Source organism: Lycorma delicatula, chromosome 9 (assembly GCF_047948215.1).
Source record: "Lycorma delicatula isolate Av1 chromosome 9, ASM4794821v1, whole genome shotgun sequence".
Lineage (NCBI taxonomy): Eukaryota > Metazoa > Arthropoda > Insecta > Hemiptera > Fulgoridae > Lycorma > Lycorma delicatula.
This window is the reverse complement of record NC_134463.1, coordinates 8479756-8503894: the sequence shown is the minus strand read 5'-3', so window position 1 is coordinate 8503894 and position 24139 is coordinate 8479756. Positions and strand designations below refer to the sequence as shown.

General features: G+C 28.6%; 1 protein-coding gene across 1 annotated transcript in view; it reads right to left on the bottom strand.

Annotated features, from left to right (window-relative positions):
- Positions 1–18902: 18902 nt before the first annotated feature.
- Positions 18903–24139, bottom strand: part of LOC142330506 (ras-related protein Rac1) — a 54183-nt gene continuing 48946 nt past the window's right edge. Inside the window, exon 6 of the mRNA XM_075375816.1 lies at positions 18903–23610. Coding sequence (XP_075231931.1) covers positions 23455–23610 — 156 coding nt within the window. The 3' untranslated portion in view covers positions 18903–23454. The remainder of the gene's footprint in view (positions 23611–24139) is intronic.

Below are 24139 nucleotides of genomic sequence, written 5' to 3'. Positions count from 1 at the left end.
AAAAAAAACGGCTATTATACATACTGTACATATCATTCTAATATTTAATCTGTAACGCGCAAAGGAAAATATATAGAAAGATAAATGTATTTCAATAAAACTAAAATATAAAATAAAACTTTGAATATATGTATTGTAAGAAAAAAACAGTAATGTGGTACTAAAAAGGCAATGTGTAGAAATTTTCTTTTATAATTAGTTTAAAAAAGGTCTAAATATACATATTGGTTTTGGTAAATGAATTACAAAAGTTCAGTTAAATCCAGTAAAATAAAGATTGATAAAATAAAGTCCTTTTGAAGCAAATATTTATTTCAATAATGTTTAAATTTTTCAAATAATGTTAGTTTTTTTAAAAATTACTTAGTCTGAATTCAAGCAGTGTAGTTAGTTGGACATCTGGAAAATTGGTGCCCCACTGAGTTAACTTTTAATTATTACCTAATAAAATAAATTTTAGATTACATTTAGTTTATTTCTTAACTTGTGTATATGTATATATTTATCCCACAAAGTTTGTCTACTGGTTAACTCATAAATCAATTGTTTAACAGCTGATTTTGAAGTCAAAGGTTCTCAAGTTCAAACCTAGTAAATGTTAGTTAAAAGTCAACATGTTTAAAGTTTTATTTGTTTTCTGTTGACATTATTTACATCAATCTTCTTATAATTAAATTTTCTGCAATTTATGTTTAAAAAATGTATGATTTATTGCCAATTTAACAACGTTATTGTACGTCAAACGTAAAAAAATTTGTTTTTTTTTACCCTATTTTTGGCGTTTTATGTGGGATATCTTAGAAACTAAGAGAGATACAGTTCTGGGACCTATTTTTTTCGATTTCCCAGCTCAAAAACCATAAGAAACAATTAAATTTGCCTCTTAATTGACCGTCCCAGAATTTCAGAAAGCCTTAATTTACCTAGAGGAACTGAAACTCAGGTGAAATCTTTCACCCTGTATAACTCTCTAATGAAGCGTTTTCAGACCTATGTTTATATGAACTTTTTTCTTATTTTTAGCCTCTAGAATGAGTTGTCAAAGTATTGCCCTATCCTCCTGAATCACTCTGTATATTAGGTAACGGTATTTCTAAAGGTAGATTATATTTATTACAATAAAGAATTTCACCGTAAGCAATATTAACAATAATGTCAGTAATATAAAAAAAACCTAAATCAGGAGAATTACCACCTCGGTTTCCAAATTATTTGATTGTAAAAGATTACAATTTGTAGAATAATTTGTAAAGTAAGTAGCAGCAGCATATTTAACATTTAAATATAATAATGTTTGACAAAAGAATGTTTTCGATGTTTCCCTCTACAATACCTGGCTCATTAAAAATGTTCCCCACAGGCAGGAAAAATGATTACACTCAGAATTCAGTCAGTTGAGAAGAGGTAGAGATGTTATCATGATTTTTTTTATATGTGTAATTATTTTGTACTGAGCAATAGGAGCTGAAGCTTTAGACTTCGCACAATAAAGGAAAGTTGTGTAATGAAATAATTAGATAAGGAATTCTCAGCCTTCACTGAAATTTTTTTTATCCCCATGGTGGTTCTTCAACTGAGCAGACTAAAATGTTGATCAGCAGTTGTGAGAACAGTGGTTGTGATACAACTGTGTGATCTTTACCTGGATCTTCTGATCAGACTAATAGCATTTCAGCAACAAATGATACATTTGATTTCTCAATTTCATTTATACAAAATGACAACACAATTACTTCTTTTTTTTATACATAAAGACAATGTTTCTAAAGCAGAGATTATGTAGGTTCCCAACATTGTAGCGTCAAAATTTCAGCTCAGCTACTAAAAGCTCTTATGTCATTAATCGTCACCTTGCTCCTTACTTTGATGGCATTCTGCAAATATGTTAGAATAATTATGACAAAATATTTTTAAAATAAATGTTAACATTTGTTTTCTTTAGAAAATAAGGTGTTCTGTTCTAGTTTTCTTATCTGTACTACATTTAGACATAGTGAGTTTAGTTTTCTTTTATTTAATTTGTAATCATATTCTTTGTTAAATTGAAATCTGTTTCTTAGCATTTTTATGCAAAGTTATTAAATATTTTTTTTGTTTACTTTGAAAAATATTGTAGGCTAGTTTTTGTGAAAAATATTTAAACAATCTTAGGTGTGAACCAATTATTTTTAAAAATTGGATTAATTAATTTTTATTTTTTATCTGTGTTATTTATAGTTACCATGATTTTCATTTTTATGCAAAAAAACCTTGTTAAATATTGTTTTCTTTTGTACTTTGCGATAATTTACTGAAACAGTTTATCACAAAAAATAGCACAAATAACGAAGGTGATGCATTTTCGAACAGGATTTTAACCTGTAATGAAATTTTGATACATCATTTTGAGCCAGAGTCCAAGTGTCAAAGCATGCAGTGGAAACTTCCTGAATCACCTGTCCATAAGAAATCCAAAACACAAACACATCGGCTCGTAAGGTCATGTTAACTATCTTTTGGAGTGCCCATGGTCCGATTTTCTGTGATTATTTGGAGGAACAGTGCACTATCAACTGCCTATATTATCGACCATGATTGATAACAAAGTCAAGCCCAGATTGAAGAGGAAATGTCTGGGATGGCAGAGGAAAGAAGGCATGCTTCTTCTTCAAGACAATACTCAACCTCATATGGCACAACTGACGCTGGAAATTATTGGCAAATTGGGTTGGGAGTTCCTACTTCCTGACCTTGCTCCTTCAGATTTTTATGTTTTTGATCTGATGAAAGAAGCTTTGCTTGGCATCAAATTCAATGACAATGAGGAGGTAAAGAAAGAAAAGTATAAAAGTGCCTTTGAGATAGGTAAAGAACTGTTTGTTGAAGAGATAAGAAGACTCGTAAAAAATTGGACAAATGCAGTAAAACTGATAGGGATTACATTGAAAAGGAGACAAAAACATTGTATTTATATGATAAACCATTTTTGCTCTACAGCTATTTGTCTGTCTAATTATTGATTGGTCCTCATATACTCTGAAAAAAATCATTAAAAGATAAACTTTAAAATGAATGTAATAATAAATAATAAAAAAGGCATGAGTTGGGCAGCTATTATAAAATAAAATATCAATATATTTTGCGGAGTATATGACTGTAGTATAAGATTATGGGTGTCAGGAAAATTTTACTACTGGTCAGGAAAAACTAATCTTAAAATTCGGTGGGAACCCTGTTAAAGTCACCTAATAATAATTTAACTGTGACTGCACTGTTAATGTGCATGGTGAGTGAATTAGAGATACATATATTTTTATTTTATAAATTATACAAATAATCATAAACGTATTTAATTTGTAGAATTCAGTTTTTGTTTTTTATTGCAGCAAGTAGATTTAGTAAAACCGAAAGAGGAACTGTTGGATATTATGATGATATTGAAAAAGATCCTTTAGCAAATTGAAGAGACCAACTGGGTTAAATTAGAAAATGTAAAACTTGAAAATGAAGAGGTAAGGGTATTAGATATAATGGAACACCAATTACCCAGATGGACCGTTCCAAGGCCAAAGCTGGATAATTGGAAAGGATAATTTAAAAAACTGCTATTATATGCTGTACATATCATTCTAATATTTAATGGGTAACACACTAAGGAAAAAAGTATATAGAAAGATAAATGTATTTCAGGAATACTAAAATAAAATTTTGAATATATGTACAGTGTAAGAAAAAAAAAACAGTAACTCTTATAAAAAATGCTATGTGTAGAAATTTTCTTTTATGATTAGTTTAACAAAGGCCTAGATATACATATTGTTTTTGCTAAATGAATTACAAAGAGACAGTTAAAAAATCCAGTAAAATAAATATTGATAAAAAAAGGTCCTTTTGAAGAAAATATTTATTTGAATAGTCTTTAACTTTTTCAAATAATGTATTAATTTTTTTTTAATTACTTAGTCTAAATTTAAGCAGTGTAGTTAGTTGGATATCTGGAAAATTGGTGCTCCACTGTATTAACTTTTCATTATTACCTAATAAAATAAATTTTGGATTACTTACAGTTTATTTCAACATGTGTGTGTGTGTGCGCACATGCACATGTGTATGTGTGTGTGTGTGTGTGTGTGCGCATGCACACGTGTGTGTGTGTTTTGCTCACCAAGCTGATGTAATGGTTAACTCATTGGAAATCAGTTGTTTAACAGTTGAAAATTGTTTAAAAAAAACAAGCAGTATGAGGTGATTTTATTTTAGTTATAAATTTATCATTGTGTTATTTATAATATATAATGTTTTCTTTGTTTTATTATATATACACTTAATAATCTGCAGGATGTCCAGACTAAAAGTAAATCTTATATTAAGAGTAATAACTAATCTTAATATAATTTAATAACTTTCTTCTTTTTTGTTAATAAACTTAGCAACTCGGATTGTTTTCAAAATGGTGATTATCTCTGCAGCAAACTGATATCATTGGCGGCAATCATTTGGTTTAATGTGAAGAAGCAGTTGTAATGTACACTTGCAAATGGAGCGCTTATGACCGATGTCATGTACAGTAGAAAAAGGAATCTTCAGCCCATAACTAGATCGCGTAATAGACTTATCTGGCAGTATATCGCTTACTTGATCCACTCTCTTGTAACTAACTGAAACCTTCTGATGATTTCCAGTTTGTGAAACCCAGCTTCTAGTCTCTTAAAGTCGTATCCTTGGAATACAATAGATTTGGGTGTAGGAGAATTGACATTCAATTCAGTTCATGCAAGCTGTAGAATGTGCATAACTGATTGAAAGCGAAGCATAAACTGAACATTTTTTTGTGGGGGTCCACATTTTGATGGACTACATTGTTGCATTCAATTCAGTTTGTCTGCACATGCATATTCTGCTGACTGTGATAGTATACTGAACAAATCTTTGAGATATATGCTGTTGTTTGAGCCTACATTTAAGAAATTACAGTGACTGGTTTCTTAAATGTAGGCCATTAATTTTGGATGCTTTCAACCCAGACATCCTATACACAGAATTTTATGTATATAAAATGTATGGGTTTTTGTAGGTCTGATCAACACGTGTATATATATAAAACATGTATAATAAATATATTTACCTGTTATAAATTTGCCAAATAGTTTTGTTTTCCTAAAACATGCATATGATAATAAAGTTTCAGCCAAATGTGTAAATATACTGCAAGATAAGTTAGGTTCCTTCTTATAACTTATAAGATAAGTTAACTCATTGATGATTAATTAATATCCAAAACCACTTTGATTATGAATATATGTTTAAAATATTCAATTTTTTTATACATGTTTAGTGGCTTTTTACAAGATATAATACTTAATGTTATTGTAATTCAAATAGTTTTACATTATTCATAATTACCTTTGAATTATTAGTTATTTTTAATTTATAGGTTATTACTGATAAAGGAACCTACAAGGGAAGTACCAAGAATCGCATTACTCGTAAGAGGTGCGTAAATAATTCAGTATATGATGGAATTATAAAAGAAAAATCCAGTGAATATAAGTGTGCACACAGTGATGTTACAATAAAAAATTTAGTCAAGGATATAAATAGTGAAAACAAGATACCTACGCAGAATTATTTAAAAACACACCTTATTACGCCTAACAAAAAGAAAAATTATGTCAAAAGTCATTTAATTTCAGAAGCAGTTTAACGAGGCATCTTAAAATGCATAAAAATAAGAAAAATTATGTTTGTAACTTTTGCCATAAGTCATTAAATTCTGAATACCGTTTAAATATCCATCTTGCTACTCATAAGAAGGATAAAAATTATGTATGTAAATTTTGTCAAAAGTCATTTAATAACAAAGGCAATTTAACGAGACATCTTTATATTCATAAAAATGAGAGAAATTATGTTTGTAACTTTTGTCAAATGTCATTTAATTGTAAAAGCTATTTAAAGAGACATCTTAATATTCATACAAAAGAGAAAAATTATGTTTGTACCTTTTGTCAGAAGTCTTTTAATCAAAGTTATAATTTAAAATCACATTTAAATATTCATACAAAAACGAAAAATTATGATTGATGATTGTAATTTCTGCCAAAAAAGTTTTAGTAGTATTTCTTATTTAAAGGTGTATATTAATTTACACACCAAGGAGAAAAATTATACTTGTAACTTTTGTCAAAAGTCATTTAATTATAAATCTTATTTAAAGATGCATATTCTTAATATTCATACTACTGCTGGTGTGAAAAATTATATTTGTAAATTTTGTCAAAAGTCATTTAATTGCGGAAGCAATCTAAGGAGGCATGTAAATATTCATACAAAAGAGAAAAAATATGTTTGCAACTTTTGTCAGAAGTCTTTCGCTGAAAGTAATTCTTTAAAAGTACATTTAAATATTCACACAAAAGAGAAAAAATATGTTTGTAATTTTTGTCAGAAGTCTTTTAAACAAAATTCTGCTTTAAAATCACATTTAAGAATTCATACTAAGGAGAAAAAATATATTTGTAACTTTTGTCAAAAGTCGTTCAATAATAAAAGTCATTTAAAGAGACATCTTAATATTCATACAAAAGAGGAAGATTATATTTGTAACATCTGCCCAAAAGTCGTTTAATCGCATTTGTGATTTAAAAAACACATTTATTTCCACTCTAAACAAAAAAATTAATGTTTGTAACATTTATCAAAAATCTTTTAAGTTTTGTAAGTATGGCACTATTGGTATATAATATTATTTGTATATAAAAAATCTTTTGATAGAGTTAATTTTAATATTATTCTTATTAGAGAATCATTATGAACTTTAAAAATATTATATTAAGAAAATTAAGGAAAAAAATTAATAGCATTCTTTCAAGTGTGTGTAATTTAAAATTTATTTAATGTTTATAATTTAACATTACATTTTTCTCATTTTTGTATGTTCCACTAAAGATGGAGAGGTGTCTACCTTATATGCTTCAAACACAGATTTATATATTACTGTATTTTATAATGTGGGTGTCTCCCAAAAAAATTCTAAGGAATTTTTTGTTATATATTTCAAGAGAGAATTATATTTAATATAATTTTTAGAGATTTTGGTTTGTTTTTAATATCCTTTGGAAAAAGGACAAATATTAAACAGGAAAAAGTTTTGTTTGTCTTTCCATAGGAAATATTTAATTTGTTTCCTGTAGGAAATAGTTATTTAGTTACTGGTTCAATGCAACTTTTCTCTGCGGTTTTTGCAGTTTGAATAGTTTTTTTTGTATAATAATTTGCTGAAAGTTTACTATAACAACTTTATATGACTTTAAAAATATTTTTTCATCTGTAATTTCTTAGAAAATAATTTTATTTGTGAAATAGACTATTTTATTGTAATAAAAAGCTCAGTTTATATAAATTTCAGTTCCATCACAGAAAACAGGGTGCTTCTTTATTTTAAATGTACATCATTCCTTTTCATAAAAACAAATCAATTGTATTTTAGTGTGACTGAATGCAAGTTTATTATTTGTCTCGTACTAGTTATGATGATTAAAACTAAATTAAAGCTATCCACTCTGTCCCACCTACATGATGTAAGTGGTACTAATGTGTGTATACATGCATGCATCTTTGGGGTTTGAAATCGTAGATTGGTTTTGAATTTGTACTTCTTGGACATCCTTTTTAATCGCTTCAATATAATTTATTTTGTTTTTCTTTCAGCAGAAATCTATTAATTTTTTTAGTGTTCTATTATAACTTGTTATAAAGATGTGATAAAAGATACAGTCTTTTTCTCAATGCTTAGTAAATGTTTTCATATTTAATAGAATAATAATGGAATTGCAATTGCTGGAAAGTGATTAATGTTCAGCAATGACACAAATTAATAAAATAGTGAAATATTAGCAGTTTATAATCTGTACAATTGAAGAAATCAAGATTATAAATAAAAAAATGGGATACATTTTATAATTTTTTTTTAAATGAATGATTAATAATTCATATTTTTTTCCAGCAAAAATCGTTTTGTCATGAATCTCTTTTTCTATAAATAAACAACAGGTACACATGAGTGATGTACGGAAATACATTTGTATGCTGTTTATTATATTTTTCTGTATTACAACAATTAATAAAATATCAGTGAGTTATTAGGAGTTGTACCTAAGAATAGAAGCTTACAAAGCTGATCATTTTCTGTCAACACCTGTCTCATTTATGTTGTAATCCAACACTGAATCTGGTTTTACTTTTAGCTCCCTTCTCCCCTTTGCTCTAACCAAAACCTCAGACCAGGTAGCACCATGTTTTGTGGACAGCATATATAACTGGTATACTCCAATGACAAAGACCTAGGTAATCATAATGATAAAAGCTCATTTCTCCTATAGCCAGCTGTTTTTTTCAAATCCTTCATTACATGTTTTCTGTTAGTCTGCAGTCCCAAACGCAAGCATTCTTTTAGACCACAAATAATTTTGTATTACTAGGACTACATAGAATCTATCCATATAAACTGTGTGGCCATTTTCATAATAATTATGCAGAATTCTATCAAATATGCCAATAATGATATTATCTTATTGGCATATCCTCCATAGGCATTATCTTATCCTTTATTGGCATTATCTTATTGGTCATATCCCTCATGACCAGTGTAGGTTTAAAACCCCAACATAACTGCTATGTTATATAGCATTATAACATTATGTTATATACATTATTATTCCACATTTTTCTGGCTATTTTTCATATATACTCATTCATGTAAAAGAGCAGACCACCACCATTTATCAACTAACAAATTTTCCCCGGGTATAAGGGACATTTTTAACTTTTCTAATAAAAAATTGACATAAGGCCGTACTTTGAAGAGTGGTTCATGATTTGGTTCCCCACTAGAAATACAGTTATCATTATTGTTCAAATGTAGCATCCCTAATACTGAACAGAATCTGTCTCTGGTCATCATTTTTGATGATAAGCTAGAATGAATTAATACTCTTTGACACCAGTATTTTTTTATATCACACTTACATAGTGCACACATGTGAAATATGATGGAAGAAAATTTGTATAAATCTTTGATTATGATAGTACTCATTACAGTCACATGCTGTATGATTACAATTGATTGGTACGTTTTAGTTTAGCAATTGTTGTGCTTGCATTCTGTTGGTTTTATTGTGCCTTACTGTATCATCAAAAAACAGAGAAGCAATCCATTAGTGTTGAATTTTCATCAAGAGGAACAGTGACATGATAATTTCCTTCAAAAACTGGCATATTGGGAGGATTTTGAACTGGTGTGTTAGACCACAGGATATACTGAATTTGAAACTGTAGTTGATTTACTGGAGGATGAATTATTGGCTGTACTGGAGGCTGAATATCTGAACACAGGTGCTGGAGCAGTAGGGTCTTCTCCTGAAACAAAAAAGACACTAATTGTTTCAATAACTGGTAGTAAAATAAACATTTTCACTAAAAAAAATGATTATTTTTGAGAAAAAAGTTTTATATATATATATATATTATTATTATTATTATGCTTTTACGGCCAACATGGGACCACTTAAGTCAATTTTAGTTGGATCTTTTCTGAGAAAAGCGTGTTATTTTACTCTTTCGAGCTGCCCAGTATTTCTTCATCCGTTCAGATCTTGCTTTCTTTTCTTCATCCGTAAACACCCTCTTCGTTGTATTTTGTCGTTTGTCTGTCTTTTGTTTAAATCTAATGCTTTTATCTTTGTAATTTTTCCAGTTTTATTCTGTAGGTCAGTCAGGGAAATTCCCAATTCTTTCATATCTTCTCTAATTTCTTTGATCCATCCTACTTCTAGCTTTTGGAACCAGAGCTTTTCAATGATATTTCTTGACAGTCTTGTTTGCGGTGTCCTTATGAGATGACCGAAGAAAGAGATTCTTTTTTTCCGCATAGTATCAGTAACAGGCTCTATTTCTCGATACACCACCTCATTTGGCACAATCCACCATTGGCCTTCTTTGTGGTGTTTTTTATTGATACACGTTCTGACAATTCTCCTCTCTATTTTAAGAATTTTTTCAATTCGGTTTTTCTGAGTGATTTTGAAAAGGGTCTCGCTTCCGTAGGTGACTTCTGGCTGTACTACAGTTTTATAATGTTTAAGTTTTGTTTTAGCAGAAAGGCATTTTTTGTTATATGTTGACCAAGTTAATTTTTGGGATTTAATCATTTTATTTGTCCTGTTTTGCCATGTCACTTTTTCATTTAAATTATAAGTTATTATTTCCCCTAGATATTTAAATTGTTTTACTATTTTAATTTTCTGATTGTTTACCGTAATGTGCTCTATTACCAGAGGATATATGGCCATTGGTTCAGTTTTTTCGAAAGAGATATGAAGCCCTATCTTTTGTGCTAGGTTTTGAAGGCTCATGATTTGTGTTTTGGCTTCTTGAATATTATTTGCTAAAAGAGCGAGGTCATCTACAAATCCTAGGCAATTTAGTGTGATGGAGTTTTTCTTAGTACCCATTTTTATATTTTTGGGATTTATTTCATACCATTTTCTGATGACAAATTCAAGGGCACAGTTAAAAAGGAGTGGTGAGAGGCCGTCTCCTTGCCTCAATCCAGTTTTTATGTAGAAGGGTTGAGAGAGTTCACCTCTGAATTTCACTCTGGACTGGATATTGGTTAAAGTTAATTTTATCATGTTTACGAGTTTAGGATGAAGGCCCAGGTTTCTCAGAATATTCAGCATGGATGGTCGGTGTATACAATCATAGGCCCTTTTAAAGTCGACGAAGGTGTGGTCCAGTGTTCTGGAAGTTTTTCTTTGTTCCATATTTTCACGAGGCATAGATGTAGGGAAGTTTTGACTGAATAAACTGATGAGTGTTTCCAGAGTTCTGCGAAAAGCTGGTCTTCTCCGCTTGCTTTGTAGTTTTTTATTTCATTTAAGGCTGCAAGAACTTCTTGAATTGTTGGCGGGTTGATATTTACTGGTGAAGTTTTAACTGGAGTTTCAGTGTCAATCTCAAAAAGCTCTGGGGGGTCGTCACAGTTGAGGAGTCTATTGAAGGTTTCTGCCAAAATTTCAGCATTTTCTTTATTGGTGTGGGCCATATTTCCTTTTTTTCCTCTCAGCATAAGGGTGGGTGGTTCATATCTTTGAAGAGCCTGACCAAAAATTTTATAATAGTCTCGGAAATTAGTTTTCTTGGAACTTTCTTCTATTTGCTGAATCAAGTTTTTTTGGGCTTGTCGTTTGGTTCCTCTTATAATTTTCTGAGTTATTTTCCTTTGTTTGGTGAATTCATGGTTAGATTCTTCAGTTTTCTGGGTTTGGTGGTTGATCCAAGCCCGGTGTCGGTCTTTGACTGCTTTGTCACATTCTTCATTCCACCATTGGTGTTTTTTTCTTGGGTTTATAGGGGCTAGTTCTTCAGCTATTTCTTTCAGTTGGGATGTCAGTTCTTTTAAATTATTAGTTAATTTGATTTTTTTGTTGTTTCTTCAAAGATGGCATTGTTTATTAATTTATGTGGATCATAAGCTCTTTTGTTTTTAGGTTGGGATTATTCTTTTTATGCGGGGTGAATTTTATTTTAACTTTAATTAAGTAATGGTCCGATCCAGTATCTGTTCCTCTCAAGACTTTTACATTATAAATCTCCTTGTGATAATTCCGGTCCATGCAAACATGATCCAGTTGCCATTCTCCTTTTTTCCAATCTGGGTGTTTCCAAGTCTTCAATTTGTTTGGTTTTCTCATAAAATAGGTGGATTTTGAGATCATATTATGGTTTCTGCAAAATTCGACAAGTCTTTGGCCGTTCTTGTTAGTTTTCTTTTGGGCAGGCCATTTTCCGATAACCAAGTTGGGCATTAAAGTCCCCTATTAAAATCTTCGTGTGGGTCTTATTTATGTTGTTTGCAGTTTGGTCAAGAAGTTCCCAGAATTTGTCCATCTCTTCTCTATCTTTTTTAAGATTGTTTTTGTCATTGGTGGGAGCATGGACATTTATTATGGTGTAGAATTTATTGGCTGATTTTAGGGTTAAGGTTGAAATCCTGGGGGAGTAAGACTTAAATTCTACGACTGAGTCAATTATTTTAAGATTGATTGCAAATCCTGTTCCGAACTGTGGGCAATTCTTCATCACACGTTTCCCGGGGATTCCTTTGTAAATTCTGTAACCCTGAGATTCAAACGGCTCTCTATCAGTGTTTCTCATTTCTTGGAAGTCCTGCGATTAAGATATTTTGTTTGTCCATTATGTCTGTTAGAGTTTTTAGTTTGCCGGGTTGAGTTAGAGAATTAATGTTGTGAGTGGCAATGTAGTTTATTTGCTTGTGTCTTATCCTCAATTTTGAAGTTGTGTTGTTTTTGGGTGTTTCCAAACGCTCCGATTCATTGTTATCTTTTAAGCAGCTGCCCACCGGATCCGAGTGCAGCCTTCTCTGGTATTTACCAGACGGTGGATTTTTTCTTAAAAGACCTTTCATATTTGACTTTCAAAGGCAAGTCAGCCTTGGGTGGGAATAAATTCCCGAGTTACAACTCTGGATGTGATCCAGAGAGGTGATTCCGATTTAGTTCACCAGTAGAAATCTCCACGTTTCTAACTGGTTATTCAGACGAACCAACGTGGAGGCGCAAACCGATTTTTTAATTGAGATTTTAAGTATGGAGAAAGTTTAAATCGGTTCCGGAATCATTTCGTCCATATATATATATATATAATATATATATATATATTATATATACAAAACTCACCATCATCTTCTTAATATTCCTCATCAGTTACTTCAAATTCAGTCAGAATTATTATGTAAAACTACATATAATTCACGGGCAAAAAAATGATAGCGAGACATTTTCAATAATGTAAACACATAAACAGCGTGATGAAATGATAATGTGCTGGTAGAAAGCGCAACATAAAATTAGTACGTAAGCGACCAAGGTACAAGGTGTGTGAGAAAAGTAATGTAATTGGTAACACTGTGAGCAATCTGCAACACTGTGTCTACCAGTCTGCGCTAGACCGGTGTGTTCATTCCTTCCACAAGCTCAGTACAAGTTCCAATTCTGTTCAGCCGACACATTATTTTTGACAGCGCCATCAGTGACGTTGTGTTTTTGTTATGAAAATGGAGCATTAGAATTTAGTGCAACTAAGTTTTGTGTTAAACTTGGGGAATCCGCAAGTGTGACCTTTGAAAATTTGAAACAGGCCTACGGGGAACATTGCTTATCAAGAGCGCAAGTTTTCTGTCAGCAGAAATCATTTCTGGAAGAATGAGAACACGTTGAAGATCCACCTCGCTCAGGGAAACCTTCAACTTCAAAATCTGATGAAAACGTTGAGCATGTGAGGGTTCTTGTGAGATCAGACCGTCGTTTAACAATAAGGATGACAAGTGAACAGTTCAAACACTTTCACCGTACATCAAATTTTGAAAAACGATTTGGTAGTGCGAAATCAGTGCTGAAAAACCTCACAACGAAACAGAGGACAATCGAAGAAACGTGTGCGTTGATCTTCTTGAGAGGATTGACAATCACCAAGAATTCTTCAATCGTGTGATCACAGGTGATGAATCCTGGACATTTGAGTACGATCCTGGAAACAAAGCGAAGAGTGGCACACTCCGTCATCTCCTCGACTGAAAAAATGTCAAATGAGTAAATCAAAGATCAAAATCGTGCTGATTTGACAGTAAGGGTATCGTGCATAAAGAATTTGTTCTTCCAGGACAAATTGTCAACCAAGTGTTTTACAAAGGTGTCTGTCCTTGAAAGGCTCAGGAAAAGAGTGATTAGCGTAAGACCAGACATTACAGACAAGTGGATGCTTCATCATGACATTGCCCCATGTCATACAGCCACTTCCATCAGGGAATTTCTGACCTCAGAAGGCATTCCTACGGTTTCTCAACCCCCCTATTCACCTGATTTGAGTCCTTGTGACTTTTTCCTTTTCCCTTTTCCCAAAATTGAAACGTGTCTTAAATGGACGTTATTATGGAACTCTGAAGAACATTCAAAAGACTGTGACCGACCAGTTAAATGCCCTACCAGTTGAAGCCTTCCAGCGCTGCTACCAGGAGTGGGAACAATGAATCCGCCGGTGTGTAGCTGCCCAAGGGAACTACTTTGAAGGGGATAATATTGTTGTTTGAAAAAATAAAAACTCTGGTAAATAAAAAGTCAGTCTCATTACTTTTCTCACACACCTCATATATTGATGTCAGAATAGCTGTAACAAAAGTAGTAATTTTTGGCATACTAATGCCAACTATTGATATGAACATGTACTAGAAGACTACAGCTATGGTGTATTAGAACTATGTAACAGGCATGATGTGACTACAGAATAACCAAATACTGCTGATAATGTGGGCTATGCCGCAGCATGTCTTCAATATGTTAAACAATTTGCACTTTATCTACACTCGTCTGAAAAATTATCCACAAGAAGTAAGGAAAAAGGAAGGTCGTAAGCATGACAATGATTAATGGAAAACAAGGATCACAAAATTATATACATAATACATTATAAATATAAAATATTTATATACTTTAATATACAAATTGTTAATTAAATTAATATACACGATAATAATTATAAAAGCAATAACATATATATAATTTATATACTAATAATAATAAATTTATGCATGAGTATACATACATACGTACATATATATATAAAATATTTTTATTTTTCATACGCTATATAGAAATAACAAATACTGTAATAACAATATTACATAATAATAACAAATCGCAGCAAATCAAAAGGAAATATTGACAGATATAATTTATTTAATAATTAACGATTAATGATTACATAACAAAAAAAAAAAACAAATAAATAAAAATACAATTTAGGTTATATTGTATGAAAAAAGCAGTTAATTTGTTTAACATTTCTTTAAACCAAACATATTTATACAAACAGTATTACTAAAAATAACAACCAGAATTAAACTTATTTAATTTTTTTAAGTGAATACTTAATAAGTGCTATTAAAAATAAGAAGATAATTAAAATATTAATCAGTATTTAATAAAATAACAACCACTTAAAGGCTATATTTATATTACCCAAGATTTCTCAAAATATGGAGGAAACTGGCAGTAGAACTTTCACTTGCATATCAATTATATTTTAACAAAATCACCCAGTTATTGTATTACTCCCTGTTTTGAAATAACTTATACAGGTATAAAAATTTATTACAATGTATTGTAAGGTAGCACATTTTAGAGCTAAACATTAGATCATGTTTTCCAAGAAGCCAGCTTTAAATTTGTTTTGTAATTTGAATTTTATAAATATAAATGAATTTATTTTATCAAATAAGGATATTACAGAATTGATTTGCAAATCAGATTAAGTAAAACAAAAACTAACAGTAATGATAAAAGATATTAAGATATTGGATAAAATAATAGGAGGAATACATCAAACCTACACATTTACAACATAAAAGGTTTTCATACAGTTCTTGTTATTATGAAAGGCAATGAAAACATTCACTTCCATTTAGAAACTAGTGGGAATATAACACACTTAAAAATTGTAAACATCAAAACTTTACAACAAAACAGAATTGTTTACAATTTTGCAATATCGAGTCAAATCTTTAGGCATGGTCATCTTGATTTCAAATTTTCCTGAAGAACCTCGGATATGTTGACTACCCTTCCTTGTTCTTAGTTTTTTAGCCAATTTATTGCTTTAAGAATGCCAATCATCACTCATAGCTAAGAACAGGCCAATTATTATTTTTTTAAATATAAAAAAACATAAATAGCCATTTCTTTATAAAATTAATTTTGTAATATTTTTTTAAAAAATACCTCGCAAATTACAACTATTAATACATAAAAAAGCCCTCTTTTACTCTAAAATTTCATGTAAAAAAATTTAAGGATATCCAAAATGCAAGTACTTGAATTGAAACCTTAATAAAAGTTACATGAACCAAACACAATAACTCTGGAAAAGATCACAGTCCTAAACCAAACAATAAACAGAAATATGAATTTCTGATAATTTATAACAACCAGAAATATGCCACTTATAAACTGAACTGGATGATTTAATCAGAAATATGCCACTTATAAACTGAACTGGATGATTTAACAAGGCAGTTAGTCAAACACTTATTTTACATTACTAACCAATCTAAGATTATCACAATCAGTAAGTAATTAAATATGAAAAAAATAAACAAAATAGCCAAGTTTTACAGGTTATATATTGTATATATTATACTGGAGTATACTATACCTGTAGTATACACCAGTATATATAGTATACAAAATTTGTGTTTAAATATATACATCTGTAACAATTTTCAATGTTTCATGTAACTCCTACATTCTAATAAAGTAGTATTATTTATTGGATTGACAGTTCGAAAGAAATAAGACAGTTTGCTCTTAAATTAATAAGCAATATATTAATAAGTTATTCTTAAAAGATATTAATAGTTATTTTCAAACAAATTTCTGCAAAATTATTATAGTGTAAAATTCAAATTTTTAACGTAAAAAAAGCTTTTCTCATATGCTAGTAGAAGAAATGCAGTATTTTAAAAATTTTACATCAAGGAAAAAATATAAATCTATTCTCACAAACTGCTTCTACACAAAATGTGAAACTATATTAAGAACAACTAATATGTAAAACAAATTTTAATTCACTAAAAGAACTCCTGTAGAAGAAATATTAAAAGCAATAACATAAGCCAACAACATTTCTATTGCCATCAAACGTCGACAATCACTTAAATGATTTAAAAATTATGAAAATTACCAAAATTGACAACGTTCATACTTTTTTTAATTAATATACTTTCTGTAAACATACAAAACATTTTTTTTATCCTCCATATTCTGAATCTTTAAATAGTACAGTTCTCAAGTATTTTTTAATGAGTACAAAACCTGAGTTACACCTTCAGACATACATGTAACACTTGTTTACTTACCAAACTGTGATTACCTTAACCAACAAATACAGAAACATATGATTAATACATCATAATTTACAGATTGAAAAAACTTACTAAAAAAAAAAATACAGGCTCAACTTGACAATTGCAGACAGTTAAAAAAGTATTCTAACAACAAGCTTGATGCAATACACCATGACTGAAAAAACCCACAAGGATTTATCCTTTCTTGGGAAAATTTCAAACTTCAACCTCTAAATAGAATTTAATCATTAATTATCTCAAGAAATTTTATTTATAAGTTGCTAATTATTGATATAACAGTTTAAAAAAAATAATTTCTACATATTATTTCATTTCTAGCAATTAAAGTTAAAGAACTTAAAAATTTGTCATAAAAATTATTCATATAATTACTGCACTAAAATAATGTAACATAAGTCAGGGATATGCCAAACAGTATGATGATCACAGAAATCCTAAATACAATTATTTTACACAATAATAATGTTTACAACTAACTGCTCTTTATTTGTCGGCCTTTAGTAAAATCACAGGTTTGTAAATATTACATACAACAACAAGCACAGCTTATATGATACATATATAAATATATATATATATATATTTTTTTCTTTTATAAATTGTTCTTTATTGCAATTATTTACAATATTTTTATTTCATGCAGAAATTTACAATTACCTTCTAAAACATAACAATTTAAATATAATATTTTATAAATAACATAAAAAATATTGTGGAACCTGCCTTTTACAGCCACCTCCATTCAACATTTAAGTTGCATTTGTTACCATCACAATCTCGTAAGATTTTAGATTTCAGGAAGAGTAGAATTGCCTACTCACCTTTACCCAACAGGCAATTTAGACAGTAAATACTACTTTGGATTGTAGTCCAATATCCAGAAGAAAACAGAATCTAGATAGTTTACAAACAAAATTACTACCCTAATGAACCTTAATATAAATCCAGCTGTCTTACCAGCTATTAGGAAATGCCAATATGGTAACAAACACTGGTTAATATGCTAGTTTTACTTTCTCAACCATAAAGGCTAAGTTGGTCTTAATTTTCCTGTCAAAAACCATAAATTCATGTGCAATTAAGGTCAAGGACTTATGTAACAACATAATAAAGTGCATGATATGCTATTCCTTAGAATATCATTTTTAGTTCTTAGAATTTACAAACCTTTAATGACAAGGTAATTAAATTTAGAAGTTCACTTATGAAAATGACCGCCTATCAGTCACTTTACAGTAAATACTTAACTTGAAAATATATATATATTTATATAATATATGTCAATATGTACTATTATACTATACATAGATTCCATTTTTTCTGAATTTTATTTGATGTTAAAACAGACAAATCTTTCAGTGAAAATTTTCATCCAAGTAGAACAGAGAAATAACAAAATTCTACTGGTTCCAAGAATTACAACTCTGTTAATATTCGTGTATATGACACATTAATCTGTGAGAGAAACAGACGTGGCCAATATTAAGACAAATTCCACTGACAACCTGTTAATAAAGTGTATCATCATAGGCATATAAAAGACACAAATTGTAGCAACAATTCCCAAAGATTTTTTTTTGATATCACATTAACCACATATAAGTTCACTTATGTGTTTATATGCGCACCATCCATATACAATAAGAGCATCATAATACTATAATGGTACAGAATCCTAATTGTTAGACTTTCATAAAATAATTGCCGTTATACACCAGTAATTAATTTATAGAGTTCTCATTTCACGATTTTACAATTAAATTTTTTTGGGAATGCTTAACTGAATATATTCAAAATTTTCACTGGCTTTAAAAACAGACAATTTTTCCCTACTACTTCCACAAATAAATTGAGTTACGACATAATTTTGTCATATACTTATAACCACAAACAAGCTGTATACCATTAAAAATCAATTAAATAAACATTTAAAATAATGATATTACTTCAAAACTATCTTTAAATTGAACAAGTATTGACTGACTTGGCAGGATTCCTATGAAAAGTGCATTTTGTGATAAATTGAGATTGCTTTGTTTCTACAGATGTGAAGGGGGAAATCCAAACTACATTCTAGCATATAATATTCATATCTGGTATGCATCTATTATGATACGCTTCATGGACAGAACAATTAAAAACCATCCTCATAATAATAACTTCTTAAAATTATTTCCCTAAGATTTTAAAGCATCAATATAATGTTACTTCTTTCACTGATTAGATTGCAAAAAAATAGATTTTTCAGTAGCAATTAATTAGGTGACCTAAGTATATCAAAGAAATGACAGATTGATAATGAATGTTAAAGAATACAATAAATAAGAAAAACAGCAAATAATAGTTTCTTATTGACTGAATTAAGATATTTTTAATTCAATTTTATTAAAAAAAAATCAATGAAAATCTATCTATAAACATATTAATTTTTATTATATACAAAAAAAAAGATTTACATAAAAAAAATATTTTTTTTGTATTATTTATATCTATGTATAATTTTTGGAGGAATGTTATTATAAAAAGAAAAATATAAATAAAAAAATAATAAACATTGAAACAAAAACTAAAAATTATTCTTAAACTGAAAATATAACAAATAAACTAAATTAAAACTTAATCTACAAATCATAATTTTTAATACCTATTTTAAAAAAATTAACAACTACAAAAAAATAATAAATAAAAGTATAAATTGCAATTACATATTTTTCTAAAAAAAAAAAAATAACATTAAAGTTAATTTTTTAAATCCATTAAACAATAATAAACAGTAATTAAAACAAAAAAAGAAGATATCAACTGATACGAAAGGATAAAACTCAAGAAGAATATTAATATATATTATATACAAGAGTCAATGTTATACTTTTTTTAATATAAAATATTTACAAAGTTAATACATAACCACAGGAAAAGTAATATAAAAATAATAAATAACATTTTCGAATCTTGCATTTAATTGTATTAATTTTATTTTTAAACAAACAACACAAAAGAAGTAAAATAGTTACAATAAATTTATTTTCTTCAATCCTTTTACTGCCAAGGTCATGTGATTTGACACTATTGTGTATTGACTTATTGGTATACAATACCAATACTACCAATCTCTGTGTTGTTACTTTTTTCTTATTAAAATATAATAATTCAAACGTAATATTAAATTAGAGTTTTGGAAAAAAATAATTACAGGATGTATTGAAAACAGGACAATTACATGAATACTAAAGAATCAGAAATTCATACTTATTAAAAATATTGAAAACTTTTAAATAATTTATCATTATTTCAACAATGGACATTGAATAATTTAATTTTGCATTAATAATTGGACAGCTGTAATCCATCAGAGTGGCATCATGACTGATTACTTATTTTTTCACGATTTTGTAAAACTTTCTTTACATGCTTTGGAAAATTCCACATGCAGATTTGGGTATTTTGCTCCCTCTTTGCAGGCAGTAGATTTCTGATCAAGAGTGGAAAAATAAACAGAAAAAAGAAAAATATTAAATGAAAGGATTGTTTAAATACATTTTATATATGATATTGTATATTTATTGTATCAGATTTTTAGGTTATTTTTTTGTATTACAGGAAAATAAATGAGTAGTATTCATTATCAATTTTCATAAACTCATTCACTTGAGACAACCACTACAAGCAGCTTGTATACAAGTGAACCATATATGGTTCCACAAGTATGATAATTTTAAACTGCACATTACTTATCTCAACCACTAAATAAATTTAAAAAAATATATTGTTTTAAAAAACAGTTTTTTATATAATCCTATTTTATAACAAATTATCAAAACCTTTCAAAACAAAGCCTTTTCTGTACAAAGCCTTTTTTTCTTTGTTACATAATTTTGCAAAAAAATAAATAAATACATTGCTACAACATGAACTAGTTTTGCGTGTGGTCTCAGTATTTTCTGTTTTAATAAACTTCAAGAAATATCATAAAAAATTTAAGATAATAAGAAGTAAGATAAGATTGTTTAGTAAAATATTCTAAAATTGCATTAATTCTCATTGCAAACACCATAGCAAAAGAAAATCATTCAAAAACATATGGAAAGCATTCAAAAGCATTTTCAGTTCTAATAATTTTATACCAAAAACAAAAACTAAGATTCAGTCAACAAATTTTTATATATCATTATCAACATTTTTTCAAAATGCTTAGAAGTTTCACATATTTTTTGAATAGAAATTGGGTAGTGTAGGAAATGAACAAAAAAATCCAGTATTTACCAGAAAAAAAAACAATATGAAAATACATTACTTTGGACATGCTTTATGCTTATTTTAAAACAGATGAAATGATGAGATAAAAAGATTTCATATCGTTGAAAGAAATAAAATTTAAAAGTAGCTAATTTAGAAGGCCAGCTATCACTAATCCAAACTGACAAGCCAACTGGTGCATAGAAAGCAATTTCATATAAACAAGCAGTTATAAAAAACAAAATATTTTTAAAAGATGATCGAGTACCTACATGTTTTCACATTAACAAAAATACCGTCAGTCTTATTTTCTTTGGAAAACTGAAGTATTAAAATGCTGATAAGTTTTCGTGGAAAATTAGTAAGAAAAGCTGCTAATAGTGTTGCCAAACATAAGCAAAAGAATCAATTAAAAAGTAATGACAGATAAATCATATGAAATAAGACTTTTAAATTTAAAAAAAAAAAATTATAATCCAGTTATTGTCATAAAAGATTCAGTGAATATGATAAAATATGTTAAAAAAAATTAAGTATTTTCAATTTATAAAAGAAATTAATCTCGAGGAGAAAAATGTTATAACAAAAGCTGATGGTAAAATCATTAGCGATTAAAGTAAAAATTCCATTTAAAAAGAATTGTTTTATTTTTAAACCAATTTCTAAACTAGTTTCATCCTGTCAAATCATTAAAAGTTGTAAAAGAGGTAGAGACAACCACATTTTTTGAAGACAACTCTCTTCATCATGTTTTAAAACCATACAATTTTGTTATGTCTCTAGAAAGAGAGATTCCTTTTTATTAAAGAGAGATAATATTTGATTAGAGTATAATAAGAGTGATTAATGGGAGATGCCAACTAAATATTTTCAATGAGCTCAAGGATACAGCCAAACTATAACCAAGTTAAGTGTTTGTTAATGAAAGTTCCAAACATAATAAATTGTAATTAAAATACTATAAAAAAAATACCAACCTACATACAAATTTTATCAAGTTATTTTTCAATCAATCTTTATTTCACAATTTACTAATTAGTAAACAGATTAATAGCTAAAGCTGTTAATACATTCTATCTATTAATAAAACATTCTATCATAACAACCACTAAATGCGAATGTAAACACCAATAATCTAAAAGCTGATACAAAAATTATTCCTCACGTAGAGCATAAGTAATTTTATACAATTTACAAAGTTTTGTCCTCAATTTGTTACCCTCTTTATCAGTTTAGCAAAGAAAGTTTTTATAAAAAGGACTGGCAGCAGCAAAAGGATTAATTAATCATAATCCAACACAAAATAGAATATATATTATCAATACTCAGAATCTTTTGAAGCAAAAACATGAATTTATATGTATTCTATCAATTTAAACGTAAAACAAACTACAAAGATTAACTTTTCCTTATCATAAAATAGGAATTAATATTATTTACATACTAAAACATGAATGAAAAATAACTTCACAAATAATAATAATAATAATAAAATTATCTGTCAGGTTAACAATATTCAAATAACATAATAATAGTATAAAAATATAGTTTATTTTATCTATTTTTATTTTTTTTTTTATGAAAGAGGTTATAATCATTTTAAAATTAATGCAATAAAGATGAAGTCACAACATCTATATTTCTTTATTTTTATTTTTTTAATACGGTCTGTTATTTTTTACGAATTGACATTTACGTACGTTACTTAAAAATCCTTACCCTCAGTAATGCAACAAACAGTAAATGATAATATGCTAATATTATCATTACAAAATTAATTCTTTAATTAGTAATATTATTTTAAAATAACTAGATTATTAGAATTATTAAATTTGTTCTGTATACACAATTACATTACATTAAAAATTATCTATATTAATAAAAAATAATTTTGTGCAATAAGTTGTGCACGCCTTAATAACAACAATTCTGTTTGATCTTATATATTTTATACATACATATTTCTTTTTCAACAAACGTACAACATATAAACTGTTTGCTTTACCGAGTTTCTTCTTACAAAAAAAAGGTAAGTTGTCTCATTTGCACTTGAACTTGCAGAATGCTTTGAAACATTTCTTTATCGATCAATTTTTTTTTAAACTATACATTTATTAAACGGTTTCTTTTTTTTTAACTGAACATGATTGGCCCATAACTACAACAATATATATAAACATATATATATATGTATTTCTCTTCCAAATATATATATATATATATACACACATTAGAATTATCTAGACCAAAACACACTTCCGCCGAGGTGGCATTGGAAGAACTGGGCATAAAACAGCTCGAATAGCTTCATCGAATACAGTTTTGAGACCCTTTTGTGTTAGGGCACTACATTCTAAATATTTAACTGCGCCAATTTCTTTCGCCATAGCAAGTCCCTGTGAATAAACAATAGAAAATTTGTTAATACTCCAATAATGAATTAAAGCTACGTTTAATAAAAATAAGAAAGTAACTAACTAAACCAAATTAAGTTTGCTTAGTTAGTTACTATAGTTTTAAGTTAAAAATAATAAGCAACTTAAAATAATAACAAAATTTAATTACGTACTTACTAAATGTAACTAACTAAATTTTGACATTATTTTAACCAGAGCAAGATGCTAAGTACCCTGATCATCCACAGTCCTTTTTCACCCTCCATTCAATATGCTTTACTTCTTCCCCCTTATTGGTTGTATGGATTTCAAGTTTAACCTTGTTAGGAGATCTGTGCTGAAGGTGCCAAGATATCCTTTTAACATAACAAAGAGGGAGCCTGGGTACAATTTCTTGAATCTTGGGTTTCTGGATTAGGTGAAGCCAGGCCTCTTAATCCCCCTTTATAACCTAGTTACTTATCTTATTAGATAAAAATAAGAATTCTGACCAATACTTGAGCAAGCCTTTTTAGTAACTGAAATGAAT